General features: G+C 45.6%; 1 protein-coding gene across 15 annotated transcripts in view; it reads left to right on the top strand.

Annotated features, from left to right (window-relative positions):
- The first annotated feature begins 516 nt into the window (after window positions 1-516).
- The window catches only part of PXK (PX domain containing serine/threonine kinase like), a 68,385-nt gene continuing 52,729 nt past the window's right edge, over window positions 517-16,172 (top strand). For 12 of the 15 annotated variants that reach the window (XM_070574802.1, XM_070574803.1, XM_070574799.1 and 9 more), the window contains exon 1: window positions 524-746. In XM_070574802.1, coding sequence (XP_070430903.1) covers window positions 645-746 — 102 coding nt within the window. In that variant the 5' untranslated portion in view covers window positions 524-644. Of the gene's footprint in view, window positions 747-16,172 lie in introns of all 15 variants that reach the window. The other 3 variants (XM_070574791.1, XM_070574793.1, XM_070574790.1) reach the window with 2 other exon arrangements.

The raw sequence follows: 16,172 nt of genomic DNA, 5'->3' as shown, positions 1-16,172 counted from the left end.
AAGAACCAGGTTCAAGTGTTCCCGTAAAACCTGAATCTGTGGGGCTTATTTTAGAAAGTCTCTGGGTCTGTAGGCCTCAGAATGAGGGTCCCATCCTGAAGGCCCTTTTTCTGGATCTTAGGTCCTTGGGCCTGGGAGGCCTGGGTGGGAGAGGTCCCGTTGTAAATGTCGCAAGTCTGACAGTCCCAGCCTCTGGGGGCCTCGTGTGAAAAGCCCAACAGTGAGAGGTTTGGTTTGGGCATCTTTGGGCCTAAGAGTTCCTGGATCGCAGGGTTCAGGACTCATTGTATCTGGATCTAAGGATTTTGGAGGTCATGACTTAGGGTGGAGTGTCCCCGGGTTTGAGGGCTGGTGCTAGGGGTACCGGCTCTGCGGTGCGGGTGCCAGCAACTTGGAGGCGCGGGTCCAGGCCAGGGGCGACTGTGGCAGGTTGGCGCTAGGACCCGGCGGGTGGCGGGGCGCGTTGACAGCGGCGGCGGCGGGGCGGTCGGCACTAGGGCCCCGCGGGCCCGGCGGGCGGCGCGCTCGGGGCGGCGCGTGTTGACAGCGGCGGCGGCGGCGGCGGCGGAGCCCGGCGGCGGCGGGAGTCGGCGCCTCTTGCGGCTGCCCCCGGTCCCGAGGCGGCGGCGGACAGGCGTCCCGGGATGGCCTTCATGGAGAAGCCGGCGGCCGGAAAGGTGCTGCTGGACGACACGGTGCCGCTGACAGCAGCCATCGAGGCGAGCCAAAGCCTGCAGTCCCACACGGTGCGCGGCCCGCCGGTCGGGCGGGCGGCGCGGGGGGCCCGGGCCGCAGCGGGCTGAGGGCGGCGGGCGCGGGCCGGCAGGGGCCCCCCGGGCGGGGACCGGGGCAGAGGTCGGTGGCCCAGGGCGGGAGTGCTCTGGCGTGGCGGTGGTTCTGGGTGAGGGCCCCCGGGGCCCAGGCGATCGCTGAGGTCCGGAGGGATGGAGGGTGGGAGCCGCAGCTCCCTGGGCCGAAGGTGGGGATCTCAGCCCCCAGGGCCAAGGACTGGGAGGGTCTCGGTGGTGCCCTGGAAGGGGACTGAATTGGGGGAGGTGTTGGATTCTCGGGCCCACCTTGGGTCGGCGGAGTAGAAAGATCAGTCTGGACCCTCTCCTCCACTTCTGCCCCCTCCACCCCTCTCCTCCTCCTGGGGCTGCGGAGTTTCCCTCCTTTCAGCTGGGGATCTGAGTAGTGGGGATAAGGGTGTGCCGGGCCAAATGGAAATATGACTTTAGAGCCGACTTGTTGGGATAGCAGAAGGAAAGGGGCTGGGATCTGCAGCCCCAATTCTAGGTCAGCTGCTTGGCCGAGGCACGAGGAAATGGTGAGAGAGGCGTCCGGGGTCTTGCTGAGGCAGATGTATGAGTGTGTTCCTTCCCTCCTCACCTGTTCTTGAGCGGGCAGCGGTAGCATTCGAGTTTAAAATCCACTGGAGTAGCATAAAGGAGTAATAGGTCCTGATAGTAAACACAGGCAGAGTTCATTTCTGTTCCATATACTGTCTTTTATGGGTCTTTAAAACCATGGTAGTTTTCATTTGCCTGTACCTTTTTTTGAAAAGCACGCTATGCACTATAATTTACAAGCAATAAACCCAGGAACCAGCAAAAAAACAGGAGCTGCCCGCCAGTGGGACTTTGGGAAGTAATGAATGGGGAAAGAGAGATTCCTTACATTGTCATGTTTTGTTAGGTCACCAAATCAGATTCCAGCTCAGAGGCTTGTTTGTTTACCATTGCAGTGTGTTTGGGGTTCATCCTCTGGAGGCTAAAGCCCCACAATAGCCTTCTGTTTCTGTTTTTGTTCGAGCTGTTCTGGGGACTTCAAAGAGACCTTTTATTCTGTTGTATTAAAAGTGGGACTTTTTTTGAACCTCAGTTTCCTCTTCCGACAGCCATCCTTTGTAGGGCTTGGATTGTTCAAAGTGTTCACTTCCAATTAGGAAAATGATTATATTTTTTAAAAGTTCATTTTATTTTATTGTGCATATCTTTAATCCTGTTCTGCAGACTTGTGGGAAGGCACTGTATAGGACAGGATTTGTTAAACCCTTTGTAATTTGTGCCTAAGGGAGTATAGGTTAAGGGTTGAACTTTAGGGCAGGGAGTCAAGAATAAATTCTGCTGTTAAATTAGATTTTTGACTTGACTGTTGGCAAGTAAATCTTATAACTTTTCAGGGAGTGGGTGGAGTCTTTTAGGTTTATTTTGTATTGAAAGAGAGAGATGCTTATAAATGCTCACAGACCGCTTCTTCCAGAAATCATTCCATGATGGCCACTGCCCCAAGCCATGTGCTCACCTCCACCTTAACCTTAATCAGTTTATGCTGTAATTACTTCTTTAGTTTTTCTCCCTACCAGGCTGTGAGAAGAGGGACACTTCTTACTTATTTTTGGGTCCTAGTCCCTGGCATCTGATAGGATTTCATGTGTTTGTTGAATGAATAAATAAATAAATTGCAACCTTACTTTGCCTCTTTTTCTGTTTGTGTAAAATAGTAGTGATGAAAATTGAAACAATGTGGCATCTGAGGCATTAAGTTAAGGGGCCATTGCTTCAGCAAGGTGGTGAACTATGTAATAAAATTCCATTTTTGTTGCAGAGCTTTTCTTTAAGAAATAAAGTAAAATAATTTAGGGTAGAGAATGGCAGCTCCTATAATGATGACTGAACGCAAGAGACAGTGACTCACAGGAGACCCACAGAAGCACATGTGTTGTAGTAAAAAAATGTAGCGTTGTCTTGCATAATTTTTGACTCTTCTGTGTTCTTCTCATTTTAGCTGTAAACTCTTAGACAGAAATGTTGCATCAGCCCTGAACTTTATTAGAATATCATATGCTGATGCAAACTTTTTGGACTATTAGTGCCTCATGAGTAAGTCCCTTTAAAACTGGAAGTGTTGGAAATTATTTTGGAAAGAAGTAGTTGTTAAGGGTGGTATATAGAAGAAAAAGGCATTGTTTTCTATTGGGAAGATTGAAGGTGGCTTTCCAGCTTGTTAGCAGAAGGGAGATGGTATCCCAAAAAATCAGAGGGCTGTCCTCCCTTTGAAATGCTGAATCTCTAGAAAGTTGCTCCTTGGCTGTAGGACAGAAACCTACAGAGAGAGTGTATAGTAGACAGCCTTTGGGTTGGAAGAGGCAAGACCTTCATATGGGTTTGGGTTGATGCCTCCTAGTCACGTGACATTGGTTGGGTAAGTTACTTAACCTTTTTGATGTTTAGTTTCGTCATCTGTATATGGGAATAGTAAATGCCTGCCCTGCCTGCCTCCCACAGTTGTTAGGAAGATCAAATGAAATAATCTTTATGAAGTATTTGTAAAGTGCATTCCTTCCTTCTTCCGTCTGTTCACTCCCTGGCAACATATATCCAAAGGGTTAAACACATTGAGGCGTTATTATTGCAAGTAAGCTAATTTCTGTCCATAGTTCCCTTTCATTTATCAAGGTTGTTTACTCTTGGGAAACAGAATTTATGGCAGAAAATTTTAGGTTACGTATCATTTAGGATGTATGGACTTGGGAAGGAAAAATGCTGTGGATTGGAAAGTACAGGTGCCAGAGGGTTGAAGAGAACACAAGGTCACTACCAGAAAGCTATATTGGGATAAGTGACTGGCAGAAAGGGCACAGGTTGGTAGGTGATTCTGTGCCTGACTGTGGTTTGAATGATTTTATTTTCATTTTTATGGAGCACAATGAATTTAGCTTCAGGAAATAGACCAGGCTTCTGCTGCAAGGATATGAAGCTCTCACAAAATCAGAAAGGATAGTCCTTAGGGAGAGGATGCTTTGGGTGTAGGGCAGGAGGAAAGGGAAGGCTTTTCCAAACAAAAGGAATTCTGCTCAAAAGCCACACAGGTGAATTGTGGGAAAGTTTAGGAAGACTAAGAGAGAAGACAAGGGAACCATATAAGTTCTTGGCTACATGAAAGGGAAAACTTTTAAAGGCAATGGGCTGAAAAAATGCTTACCTAGCTGAAACAGAAACCAGAGGAAATGGACAGTTTTGGAGAAGGTTGTTATCAAATATGCATATCTTATTTTGCTGGCCAGTATGCTGTGGTGTGATAGCTCTTAATCTCGGTTTTGTCCTTTTTGAATATTTTTCTGTGAGGTTCAGCCACATCAGGACCCATTTACTCTGCATTTGGTGCATTTTGTTCTTGAGAAACAAAAGATAGTTTTAGTGATATTTGATGCATAACAGAGAACACTTAATCTGGAAAAGATAATATTACATGTTAAGATCTGTACTGAAAATGGATCTCTCCTTGAACCTTTGACTTTTGGAAACCGCATTCCTGCACAGTTTATTTATTCAACAATAATCATTCATTCAACAAAAATGTGTTGAGTGCCTACTACGTGCCAGGTACATGCTAGAAATGTGGTGGGGAACTAGTTATTTTTTGGAGGCCAAGAGGTACTCTCCTATTTATTCACATAATGTTAGTTTGGGGACTGCATGCAGAGTAATAGGAGTCTTCTTGGAAAGTTGTTTTTTTTTTTTTTTTGCTAACAGCTTTATATAACGCACATGGCATACAATTTACCCATTTAAGGTATACAACTCACTGGCTTTTAGTATATTCACAAAGTTGTGTATCTATTATCATAACCAATTTTAGAACATTTTCATTACCCATAATAGAAGCCCTGAATCCTTTAGCTGTCACGCTAGAAAGTTTTATAACATTGCAGGATGCTAAATGCAGGACATATTCTAAGCACAAGTTCTTTAGCTCTTTGGGTCCAACTCCTTTAAGGATCTCATCGGAGGGACAGATTCTCCATAAACGCTCATACCTGTGTGTTGATGACCTCTCGGAACCTCACTGACTTGAAGCTTTGCTCTTGGGCTGTGGATCTTAGGGTAAGAATCAGTGTTGGAAAAATGTTAAAAACCGTAAACCTAGAGAATTACTTATTTTAGTTGGTGAGATCTGTGCATCTAAAAAATGCTCTACACTACCATATATTCCCTACTTTAAGAAAACCCAATATTTAGAACAATAGATGAATTACGTCCTGTTAGTGTGAAAAAAATCGCTCTAGGTTGCAGCGTGCCTAGGGCACTGAGGTGTGTGTGCCTAGATGACTAATTAGACAGGGTGGCACAGGGGAGGGCAAAGGGCTCTGTGCCGGAAAGCAGGGTGCTGGAGCCTTAGCCACGGTTCCGCCTGCTTCTGGCAGCACCTCTGTTTATGGTGTCTAAACAGGCTGCCCACATTTCTTTGACATGGCTCATCAGAAACCAGTCATTTCTCCTCACTAATTCAGTTGAAGCTTTTTTACAGTGGTGGGAGGAGGGAATGAATGAAGTGTTATAGTATGGGAGAATCCTGCATCTGAAATGCCGGAGACCACCCATAGGGGCAAAGTAGGGGCAAAGGGAAAGCGGTGTTGTTCATCCAGGGCCTTCCTTTGAGCCTGCCCTTCCCCCAAGTGACAAGTGATTCCCCAGGAGGGACTCAGGGCACTTCAGTCCTGCATGCTTTCCTCTTTGCAGAAGCAGAGGGAAATGGAGCCGGAAATGGGCCTATTCACACCAGACCTCTCACATCGGGCCAAGGGTCTGGCCAGAGCACAGGGAGTGGCTAGGGGCACATGGCCATGCTCTAGGCATCTCTACACATGACCACGTGATCACCACATTCACTAGCAGCCTTGTGTGTGTTTATTCCACAGGCACTTCTCAAGCTCCGGCCCACTGGTGGGCACTGTCAGGATGCGGTGGGGGGCAGGCCTGCTCAAGGACCTCTCAGACTGCTGCTCTTAGCGGGGAGGGTCTGTGAAGGGAGGGCAGCCCTCTGCCCTTCCCACTCCTTCGATGGTAAGGGCCACAGGGACAGCTCGCTGTGCCTCTGGCCATGTCTTTCTCTTTGAGGGTCTTTTTTTTCCTCTATGTCCTGCCTTTCATGTCTGTCTGTTGTTATTTTGATTCCATTTCAAACTAGCGCAGTCCCTGGCACACAGATGGTAAGCATTCAGTAAATATTTGTTGAATAAGTGAATTTGTTGAATGCAGTTATTTGAGCACAGCTTAGGAAACCCTTCCTGGACTGCTACCTACCGTCTTACCTACCACTCTGGATATGATTTTACCTCCTCTGAAATCCCCAGTCAGCTTTATTTGTCTCAAGCATTTTGCACACCTATTATTTCTTACTACCCCGTTTTCTGTTTGTTATCCTCCCCCTTGAACACAGGTGAAACTGAATAACTTGAGAGGGATAATGCCTTAATGACCTTGGACAAATTGCTTAATCTCTCCAGTTTCTTCATCTGTAAAGTGGAGATAGTAAGAGTATGTTAGGGCTGCTGTGAAGATTAACTGAGCACACAGGGAGCATTTTGAGCAGTCAGCGCGTAAGTGTCACCGTATTGTTGTAGTTTATTACCTCTGTATTTGCCAGAGCACCAGTAACTTTTTAGGCACTCAAGTATATTGAATGGAAAAAGGAAAATTATTTACTTAAAAGTTAGTTTCACCAACTCTGACTACTTTGCTAACAAATGGCCAAACGACCAGTGATGTCTCAAAGAGCAACTGCCCCCCTTCTTTTTATTTCTGTTTTACCTTGGAGGAACACATTTTGACAGCCAGGCTCAGGGAGATGCAGCACAAGGTTTCCTTACAGGCCTGCCTGGCAGCAGAACTGGCTATCGGTGTTCAAAGGCAGCAGAAGAGGTGGAAGAAGCAAGTGGACAGGCCACGGGGCTCAGCCACTGAACTGGCAGATGAGTTCCTGGAGGCCAGGCCTGAAGGGAGGATGCCCCTGGCAAATGCCCATTTCAGCTCCTCACATCCCAGCTTTTGTTCATCACCGGAGGAATCCCAACATCAGTCCACACACATTTGACCTCTGGCAGCGGGGTGAAAAAGTAAAATAGAAGGCCCTCTGCTTTGTTCTTTCCCCTGTCACTTCCCCTGCCAAGTGACCACACTGACTGACAAGGGGCTGGGCAGCTGCTGTCTGCAGAGCCCTGCTTCCTGAGAGATGCGCTTGTATTCTGTACAGCCCCACTGACTTCCTTTCCCTTAAGTGGAGTGTGCCAGTCATCAGGCTGTGGGTGCGTCTCCTGAGACTAGGTGCAGTTCACTCTGTGAAGCGCTCAGTTTCCGCCTTGTCAGAAATCCTCTAAGGTGCTGGAATAATAGCAGCGACTGACTTATGAAGAGTCTTCTGTGTGCCAGGCACTGTGCTGTGTATTAAGATAAAAAGATGAATGAAACAGGGTGCTTCCATCCTGGCTGAGGTGGCAGATGCATAAACCAAAGGTGAAGTAAGGTCCTGGAAGTGCCAGTTGGCCTGGGAGCAGTGAGGGAAGAGTGGGAGTGGCCCCACCCAGGTCCTCCCGGGAAATGAGGGAAGGCTAACAGCCTTTCGGAGAACGCTTCTAAATCAGCACTCCCCAGGCGTCTTTTAACTTGCAAACTCCTTTCATGGTAATACTGAATTGTAAAAACCCCCTCTGGAAGTGATTTGAAATTCAAAAAAGTATTTTATTAAGATTAGTACAGGGGCCAGCCCTGTGGCAGAGTGGTTAAGTTCGCATGCACCGCTGCGGTGGCCCAGGGTTTCGCTGGTCGAATCCTGGGTGCAGACATGGCAGTGATCATCAGGCCATGCTGACACGGCATCCCACTTGCCATAACCACAAGGACACACAAGTAAGAATATACAACTATGTACCGGGGGGCTTTGGTGAGAAAAAGGAAAAAAATTTTTTAAAAATCTTAAAAAAAATAAAAAGATTAGTACATTATTACAAATTATATTGATGTTTGGGATCAGAATTATTACACTGGTTTCTGAAATATTAGAGATAATAAGAATTATGATAAGATGAATACAACTTAAGGCACTGATAAAGAGCATCTTCAGACAGTGTGCTCAACTACCAATTATGTGATGATTTTCACTTCCTGTATCTCTCGCTAACTTCTCCCTAACTCGTATGTGCCTTTGGCATTCTTTAAGCCTGCCTTTAGTCATGGTCCATGATGAGTGTAAAGGAAACCATGTATGACTAAGAACAAAATCAGTTAAAAAGCTGTGTAATGGTCAAAACCATGATAAACCAACTAAATCACGAACACACTCACCTGATCTCCGTGGCCCCTCCCATGCTTCCTGTGTGCCCAGTTGGAGACTCTTAGTCTGTTCTGATTTAAAGGGGGAAAATATTTAAATAATTGTTTTTTTTTAAGATTTTATTTTTTCCTTTTTCTCCCCAAAGCCCCCCTGGTCATAGTTGTGTATATTTTTAGTTGTGAGTCCTTCTAGTTGTGGCGTGTGGGACGCCGCCTCACCATGGCCTGATGAGTGGTGCCATGTCCGCGCCCAGGATCCGAACCAGCGAACCCTGGGCCTTCAAAGCAGAGCGTGCGAACTTAACCATTTGGCCACGGGGCCGGCCCCAAATAATTGTTTTATTGACTAAGTTTTTAAAAAGTGGAAGTAGAAACAGAAGCCTTATAGCCTTTAACACATAAATCCTGAAACACCTTCCAGAGCCCCTCGTTGTTTATCCTGTTCTCAACTGTTCCTAACCCACCATAAAGATCTCGGTTTAAAAAACTAAAGAATGACTAGCTGTGTTCTCTAAGGCCAGGCTGCATTTGCAGGCTTCAGGGGTTCGTTGGTTCATTCAGCAGATACTGCTGTGTGTATGCCCCTCTGTTTCTGGCACCTTCTAGGCAATGGGAAGGCAGGTCTAAGCAAGGTGGAGTTAGTCCCTACCTTCATTTGTTCATTCATTCCAAAAGGATTTATTGTGGAGGATTCTGGTTTGGGATGAAAGATGGAAAAGGGAAACTGGAGCCAATTGTGGGACGCCTTGGAAGCCAGGCTAAGGGATCTGAACAGCAGTGAGGGGACTTGAACAGATATGTGGCATATGAAAGTGGTATTTTAGAAAGCTTCATTTTCTGGCGATGTGCAAGGTTTGGTAAGGAAGGGGAGAGGAGAGTCCAGGGTGATTATGAAGCAGTGAAGTCAGAAAGGCCACATCTCAGGTCAGTGGCAGGAGAGAGAGAAGGAGGGGAGAGAGGGAGGAACATAACAGGAAGAGTCTGCTGGGTAGAGGCCTTGAGGGAAACAGAGGCACCAGAAATGATCAAAGAAATAGTACAAGGTAGGGGCCAGCCCTGCGGCCTAGTGTTGAGTTCACACACTCTGCTTTGGTGGCCCAGGGTTTCGCTGGTTTGGATCCTGGGTGTGGACTAGCACCGCTCATCAGGCCATGCTGAGGCAGTGTCCCACATGGCAGAACCAGAAGGACCTACAACTTGAATATGCAGCTATGTACTGGGGGCTTTGGGGAGAAGAAGGAAAAAAACAGAGATTGGCAACAGATGTTAGCTCAGGTGCCAATCCTTAGAAAAAAGAAACAGTACAAGGTAAATGAGGGGTGGCTGGTCTTCCCAGGAAGATGGTGAGTCTAAGTTTGGTTTTAGACATTTTGAGTAATACTCAAAGGGCAGGGGTACTTGTCATGATAACAGCAAATATTGTTTAAGCACTTATGATGTGCTGAGCCTTCTGCTAAGTACTTTATCTTACTTATTCTCTCTCTCTGCCAGCTTTGTTGAAGTATAATTTATATGCAGTTATTCACCAATTTTATGTATACAATTTAAGTTTTGACAAATGTGTACACCCATGTAACCACCGTGTAACATTTTCATCACTCTAAATACTTTCCTGATTTGCTAAATACTACTGATTTGCTTCCTGTTACTATGGTTTTACCTTTCCTAGAGTGTCATATATAAATGGAATCTTACGGGATATAGTCTTTTGTGTCTGGCTTCTTTCACTTAGCATAAAGCTTTGAGATTCTTCCATGTTGTTGCATGTTTCTTTTTATTGCTGAGTACTATTCTACCGTATGGATGTGCCACAGTTTCTTATCCATTCACCAGCTGGTAGACCTTTGGGTTGTTTCCAGTTTGGGGCTGTTATGAATAGAGCTGCTGTGAACATTTGGGTAGAAGTCTTTGTGTAGATATATTTTCATTTCTCTTGGGCAAATACCTCAGAATAGAATTGCTGAGTCATACGGTAAGTGTATATTTAACTTTATAAGAAATTGCCAAACTCTTCTAGGTTCTCATTTGATCCTTATAACAACTCTGAATTGAGTTTGTTATTATCCTCATTTTTCAGCTGGAAGAAAATGAGGTGCAGAGAGGGTAAGTAACTTGCTCCAGGACACAGGGCTAGGGGCAGCAGAATGAAGGATTGGAGGATGCCAGTGGACTTGGAATGAAGGAGATTCCAGCTGGGAGCTGTCCCCAACCTGATCTGTTATTAGTGCCCGCAGAGCAGTGGGCCTGTCTGATGGCTCCACTAAGCCTAGGCCCAGACGAGGACAAGTTGGGGTCCTCCCCTGAACCACAGAACCAGATACTGATCTGGGTGATCATTTTGTCAGTTTTCCCATCCTGGCTGTATAGGAGCAGAGATAATTCAACCCACTATATTCAAAATGTTATCATTTCAACAGGTAATTGGTATGAAAATTATTAATATATCTTACATTCTTTTTGTCATATAAAGTTTTTGAAATCCGGTGTGTATTTTACAATTATAGCATATCTCAATTTGGACCAGTCACATTTCAGGTGTTCAGTAACCACATATTGCTTGTGGCCACTATATTGGACAGCACAGATATAGACATTAAAAATAATATCCAGAAGTATGGTTACTAATATGGAAAGAGATTCCTGTTAAGTGGAAAAAAAGCAAGTCATAACACTGTTTACTCTGCTTACCTTTTCATAAATATCTATGTTTATATCTGCAAATAGTCTATAACTGTACTGTTCAGAACTGTAGCCACTAGAATACTTTAATAAAATTAAAAATTCAGCCCCTGAGTCACCCTAGCCACATGTGCATAGTGGCTGCTATACTGGACGTTACTGCCTTAGGTCATTACTCTCTTCAAACTGCTGAACCAGTTGAGAAAGGCTGAGCTAGAGAGTAGGAGTTTCTAGCCCTGCGACCAGGGGGTGCTTTGTGACCACTGAGATCCAGAGCCTCCGCAGTTTTTAAAGGTGAAGCTCAGGAAAGAAGTGCATTTATTGTGCAGCTGTTGTTAGTGTTTAATAGGAACATAGTGTGGAAGCAAATCAGCTAGTCAAAGACCCTGTTCTCTTTTGGTACAACCAAAATTAATTGCCACTCAAATTGCTGAGTACTCCGTAAATCCGATGTCCATTTTAGTCATGTTCTTATAAAATGCTCCTGTATGCTTCTTCAGAACCTCCCTAATGTTCATAGTGGGGCTTGTTGAACACTGGGAAGAGAAAATAGTTTTCTCATCTGCACACAGCTTCTGTGCGGTGCCCAGATTACATTCAGCCCAGATTTACAGACAGCAGTTTGTGTAGGTGTTATAGGAGGTGGGTTCAAAGTGCAGGGATAGTAAAATCAGGACACTGAGTTCTGCAGGTGTATTTAACTCACGTTACCCAGGCCTGGGTTCTCCCTACTCTGCCCCTCACTCTCTCCTGGTTTCTTCCTGACTCGGTGGACTGGTTCTGCCTGTTCAGCTGACTTCTGTTCATCAAAATGAGAGGGCATATGACGGGAAAGCATTCCTAAGGCCATAAGGTCATACAACTGGGTCAGCTGGCCTGGGGTGGAGTCTATTCTCATCACTTAACTAGCTGTTTGCCCTTGTGTAAGGCATCTACCTCTCTGAGCCTGGGGGTTCTTGTAAAAGAGATGGTGACACTGCCTCCAAGTGCTGCTGGGAGCTGGACTAAGCCGAGGAACAGAAGGGGCTGACTAAGTGCTCCATAAACCCAGCGTTATTACCTTCAGCTCGGAAGAGATATATGGCAGCATGGTGTGTGTAGTCACTTTCATGGTTGGTTCTGAATTGGACCTGGCGTCTGAGGGGAACATAGCGACATTTTTAGGCTAGGTAGGATAAATTTATTTGTAGCGAACCCTCTGTTATCCTTAGTGATGGACTATAAATTATTAAAACCAGTAGGCACTCCACTAGCTTGAGTTCAACTCCTTGTTTCAAGCTTCTTTCCTACCAAATGCTTTACCCCCCCCATACAAATGGAAGAGTTCATTTGTTTGACTTTCATCTTCTGTTTTCCCAGTCTCCCCAGCACAGTAAAAGTGCTAATGAGTTGTAAAATGACCAACAGTTCCCTTGCCAAAGGAAGAAGGGTGATAGCTTGCATTTATCATCGATGACACACTGTGCTCTTATCCAAGCTCAGATCACCTCAATCCTTATCTTATCCCTCAGGATCCCTTATTTTAAAGTAGCGTGTTTTAAATTACATGTGTAGCAAACAGAGAAGCTTTAAAAAATTGTTTTTCCTGATTATAAAAGTAATATATGGTCACTGAAGATAACCTGAAAAGCATAGAAAAAAATAGCTAAGAGAATTTAAACCTCACATAATTTCACCTCCAGAGACAACTACTGTTAATATTTGGTGTAGTTCCCTCTACTTGTCGATGTTATCACAGAATTTTTTATCCTTTTTTAATATTTAACATTATAGCATGTGCCTTTTCCTCTGTAATGGAAAATTCTTTGATATATCCTTTTAAAGGCTTGTGTATTCTTCCACTATTTGGATAAACCATAAGTAACTCATCCATTCTCTTATTGTTATATCCAGGTTGTTTTAGAGGGAGGCTTTCTGATTGGCCCTCTTTAAAAGTAGGCACAGGGGCCGGCTGGGTGGCACAGTGGTTAAGTGTGCATGTTCCGCTTCACCTGCCCGGGTTTCGCCGCTTTGGATCCCGGGTGCAGATATGGCACCGCTTGGCACGCCATGCTGTGGTAGGTGTCCCACATATAAAAAAGTAGAGGAAGCTGGGCATGGATGTTAGCTCAGGGCTAATCTTCCTCAAAAAAAAAAAAAACGTAGGCACAGAAGCTGGGACAGTAGAGGCTGGAGGGAAGGTACTCCCTGTTAGGAATCAGAGACTGATAAAATTGTTTCCCATGTTCAAAGAGAATGGCTGCTTTTTATTTTTCCATCGGTGTCCTTAATAGTGCTGCTGCTTTCTCCTGTGTGTGCTGATTAAAGCCGTGCAATATTCGCCTGCAGACACCTTGTGTTTGGTATTTTCTTAGCTAACTAAGTTACAAAGCTGGTTGTGGTGCTGGATGCTCTAAATATATGATGTCATCTGATATTCACCACAATCCTGTTGGAAAGGTATGATTTTGCAGATAAACTGAGGCTCAGAGGCTTGGGGAAATTAGATCACAAAATAGTAAGTGGCAGTTGGGCTTTGAATCACTGCCTCTGTGAATGGGTCTCCCCACCCCCACACTTGTGGTTGTGGTATGGGGGAGGGGTGGCACATTGTGGTTGATCATCAGACGGTGACCAGCTCCTCCTTCAAGCTCCAGAAGGACGCCCAGTGGCCTGTCTTTAGGGCAATAACAAATGGGGGTAGGTAGAGAAGCGGCCCGGGAGGAGGAGCACTTCAGCCCTAGCAGGTGCTCAGGTTGGTACCAAGAGAAGGTGTGACGGCTGAGGATTTGGCCACCTTAGATACCAGAGCCCACATAAAAATCATTATTTCCAACTAGATCAGAGTTTGTGCGTTTAATCGTTCTTTCTAGCCAGTTAAACATGTCATGGTTCTCTGAGATTATGTTCACTGTATCCATTTCTATACTTCTAGGACATCAGCCCAAGAGGTGTAGGATTATTGAACCAAGTGAAGGTTGTATTTTCATTTAAATTACTATTTAATTGAATCTAAGATTTTTGAGGGTTTTTTTTGTTTTGTTTTGTTTCGCTTTGATGTAACCTGGAATTGCTGGGTTCCCATCTTGGCAAATTATGTAATTTGCTTTGGCGTCACTTAGGGGTCATTGTACTATAGAATGCTACAGGAACTGCGATTTAAAATGCCGCATCCATCCTGTAGTCATGTTTGAGGTCAAAAGGATTTCTGATGCCGCTTTGCAGTATTTCTCGTAGCTGGAACACTGGCTGTCTTTGAAGTCGGCGTGGAGACTAGCGCCCCGGCAGGGCAGGAGACCGGCCGCAGAGGAGAGCGTGGACTTCAAGAGGCCCTGAGAGAGAAGCATGCGCAGTACCGCGGCTGCGTCTCCCTGCGGGAGTCAAACTGTGTTTGTGATGCGTTCCTTGTCCCTTCTGTGAACACCGTCGCAACTGGAGAATTTGTTTTGCATAAAGTTAAAGCACGCGGTTCTATGATTCAGTCAGTTGGATGTTAAATGAAATTTATTTCCGTTGGTTGAAAAGGAGATACACTTGGCTTCCCTCGCGGGCGCAAATTTAGGTTAAGATGGTGGTGCTTCTTACATGCCTTTTAAAACCTATAATGCTTTCATTTGTCTGCAGGCAGGTTTTGCACATTATTGCACAAAAATTGAAATAAAACAAAGGTATGTTCCAGCCCTGAAATTCTGTGGATAGGGGCCAGCGGTGGCGCAGTGCTTAAGTTCGCACGTTCCTCTTTGGCGGCCCGGGGTTCGCTAGTTCGGATCCTGGGTGCGGACATGGCACGGCTTGGCAAGCCATGCTGTGGTAGGCATCCCACATATAAAGTAGAGGAAGATGGGCACGGATGTTAGCTCAGGGCCAGTCTTCCCCAGAAAAACAGAGGAGGATTGGCAGTAGTTAGCTCAGGGCTAATCTTTCTCAAAAAAAAAAAAAAAAAGAAAAGAAAATCTGTGGATGAAACAGTGATAAATATTTAGCAGAACAAGGAGTAATCATGAATTCTAAGTGAAATATTAAGGACTGTAAGCAGCCAGGCTGGTGACCATGAGCTGAGCAGAAGTCCTACAACTGTGAGAATTTCCCCAGAAACCTTCCTGTCCTTCAGGGTGATTCTGCCCATTCAGCGTGGGCTGCAGCTTTTGTGCTGTGTGATACTGTGGGTTGAATGTCGATTTTATAGAGGGATGCTAAGTCTGAGGGCCTGAGAGATCAGGTGGACGTTTTCTGGAGAGTGCTGTTTGCCTTCACCTAGATGTTAGTGCACATGAAAAAGAGCAACATGCTTCCTCCTTCCCAAAGGTGCAAGCAGTCAGTCAACAAATACTCCTCAACAGTGTTTGCTGGGCTTCTGCTATTGGCCTGATGTTGTGCTGGGTGCTAGAAATGTGTGATTCTAGTCCTTGAAGAACTTAATCCAGTTGGAGAGATCCCAGCTCCCCAAATGGACAGACATGGGACAGAAATAGCAGTAACGTGACTAAAAAGCTGAGCTTCCTAGTTTTGAATAGATCGAACAGCAAAGGAGGGGAGTAAGGAGGGGTGTTTAGGATAGAAAGAGTCTGACTGGAAAGGAGGGTTTGAGTAGAAAGAAAGGTGGAGGAAGAACATAGAAGCTAGGCTAAGGAGTTTGGGTTTTATCCTGTGGCCAGTGGGAGCCCTGGAAGGTTCCTAAGCAGGGAAGCAGCGCCCTGTTGAATCAAGGTCACTTGTGTTCAGCATTCTTTACAGGCCTTCCTTTGAAGGAAAAGTGCCAGGAGGAAGCAGGCTGGGGAATGAACCCAGAGGAGTGGTGTAGCTAGTGGGCGCTAGAGACAAACAGACCTGGCCTCTTATCCTAGACCCACCAGTCTCTAGTCAAGGCATTTATCCCTTCAGAGACTCATTTCCCCCAGCTGTAAAATGAGGGTAATGGTCTTCCTTGCTCACCTCGAAGGGCCATTAGCAGATCGGCTGAGTGGTGCCAATGGAGGCCCCCACTACAGGGCCCAGAGTGGGAGATCCCTAGAGGGCTCAGGTTGGGTACATATTATACCCAAGAAGACGAGAGCTGAATCCTTAGGAAGAGGCAGGGAGGGATGAGGTGGGGGTAGAGGAGACTGTGACGATTGGTGGATGCTTGGTTCATTGGTTTCTTTCCTCTCATGACAGGGTTTTTATTTTTTGTAGTGTGAGGCTACTTCCTTTTTAAGAGTTTTTAGAACCATAATTCTTGCCCCTGGCTGCACATTAGAATCACGTGGGGAACCTTTAAGACCCACTAATGTCTGTGCCCCAGCCCAGACATGGGAAACCAGAATCTCTGGGTGTAAGCATAAGTATCTTTTAAAAAAGTTCTCTAGTTGATTCTAGAATGCAGCAGGGTTGGGACCCTTGACTTTAGAGGTAGAGATATGGGAA

This window comes from Equus przewalskii, chromosome 15, assembly GCF_037783145.1.
Source record: "Equus przewalskii isolate Varuska chromosome 15, EquPr2, whole genome shotgun sequence".
Classification (NCBI taxonomy): domain Eukaryota; kingdom Metazoa; phylum Chordata; class Mammalia; order Perissodactyla; family Equidae; genus Equus; species Equus przewalskii.
Note: the sequence above shows the minus strand (reverse complement) of the source record. Positions and strands in the feature narration are given on the sequence as shown.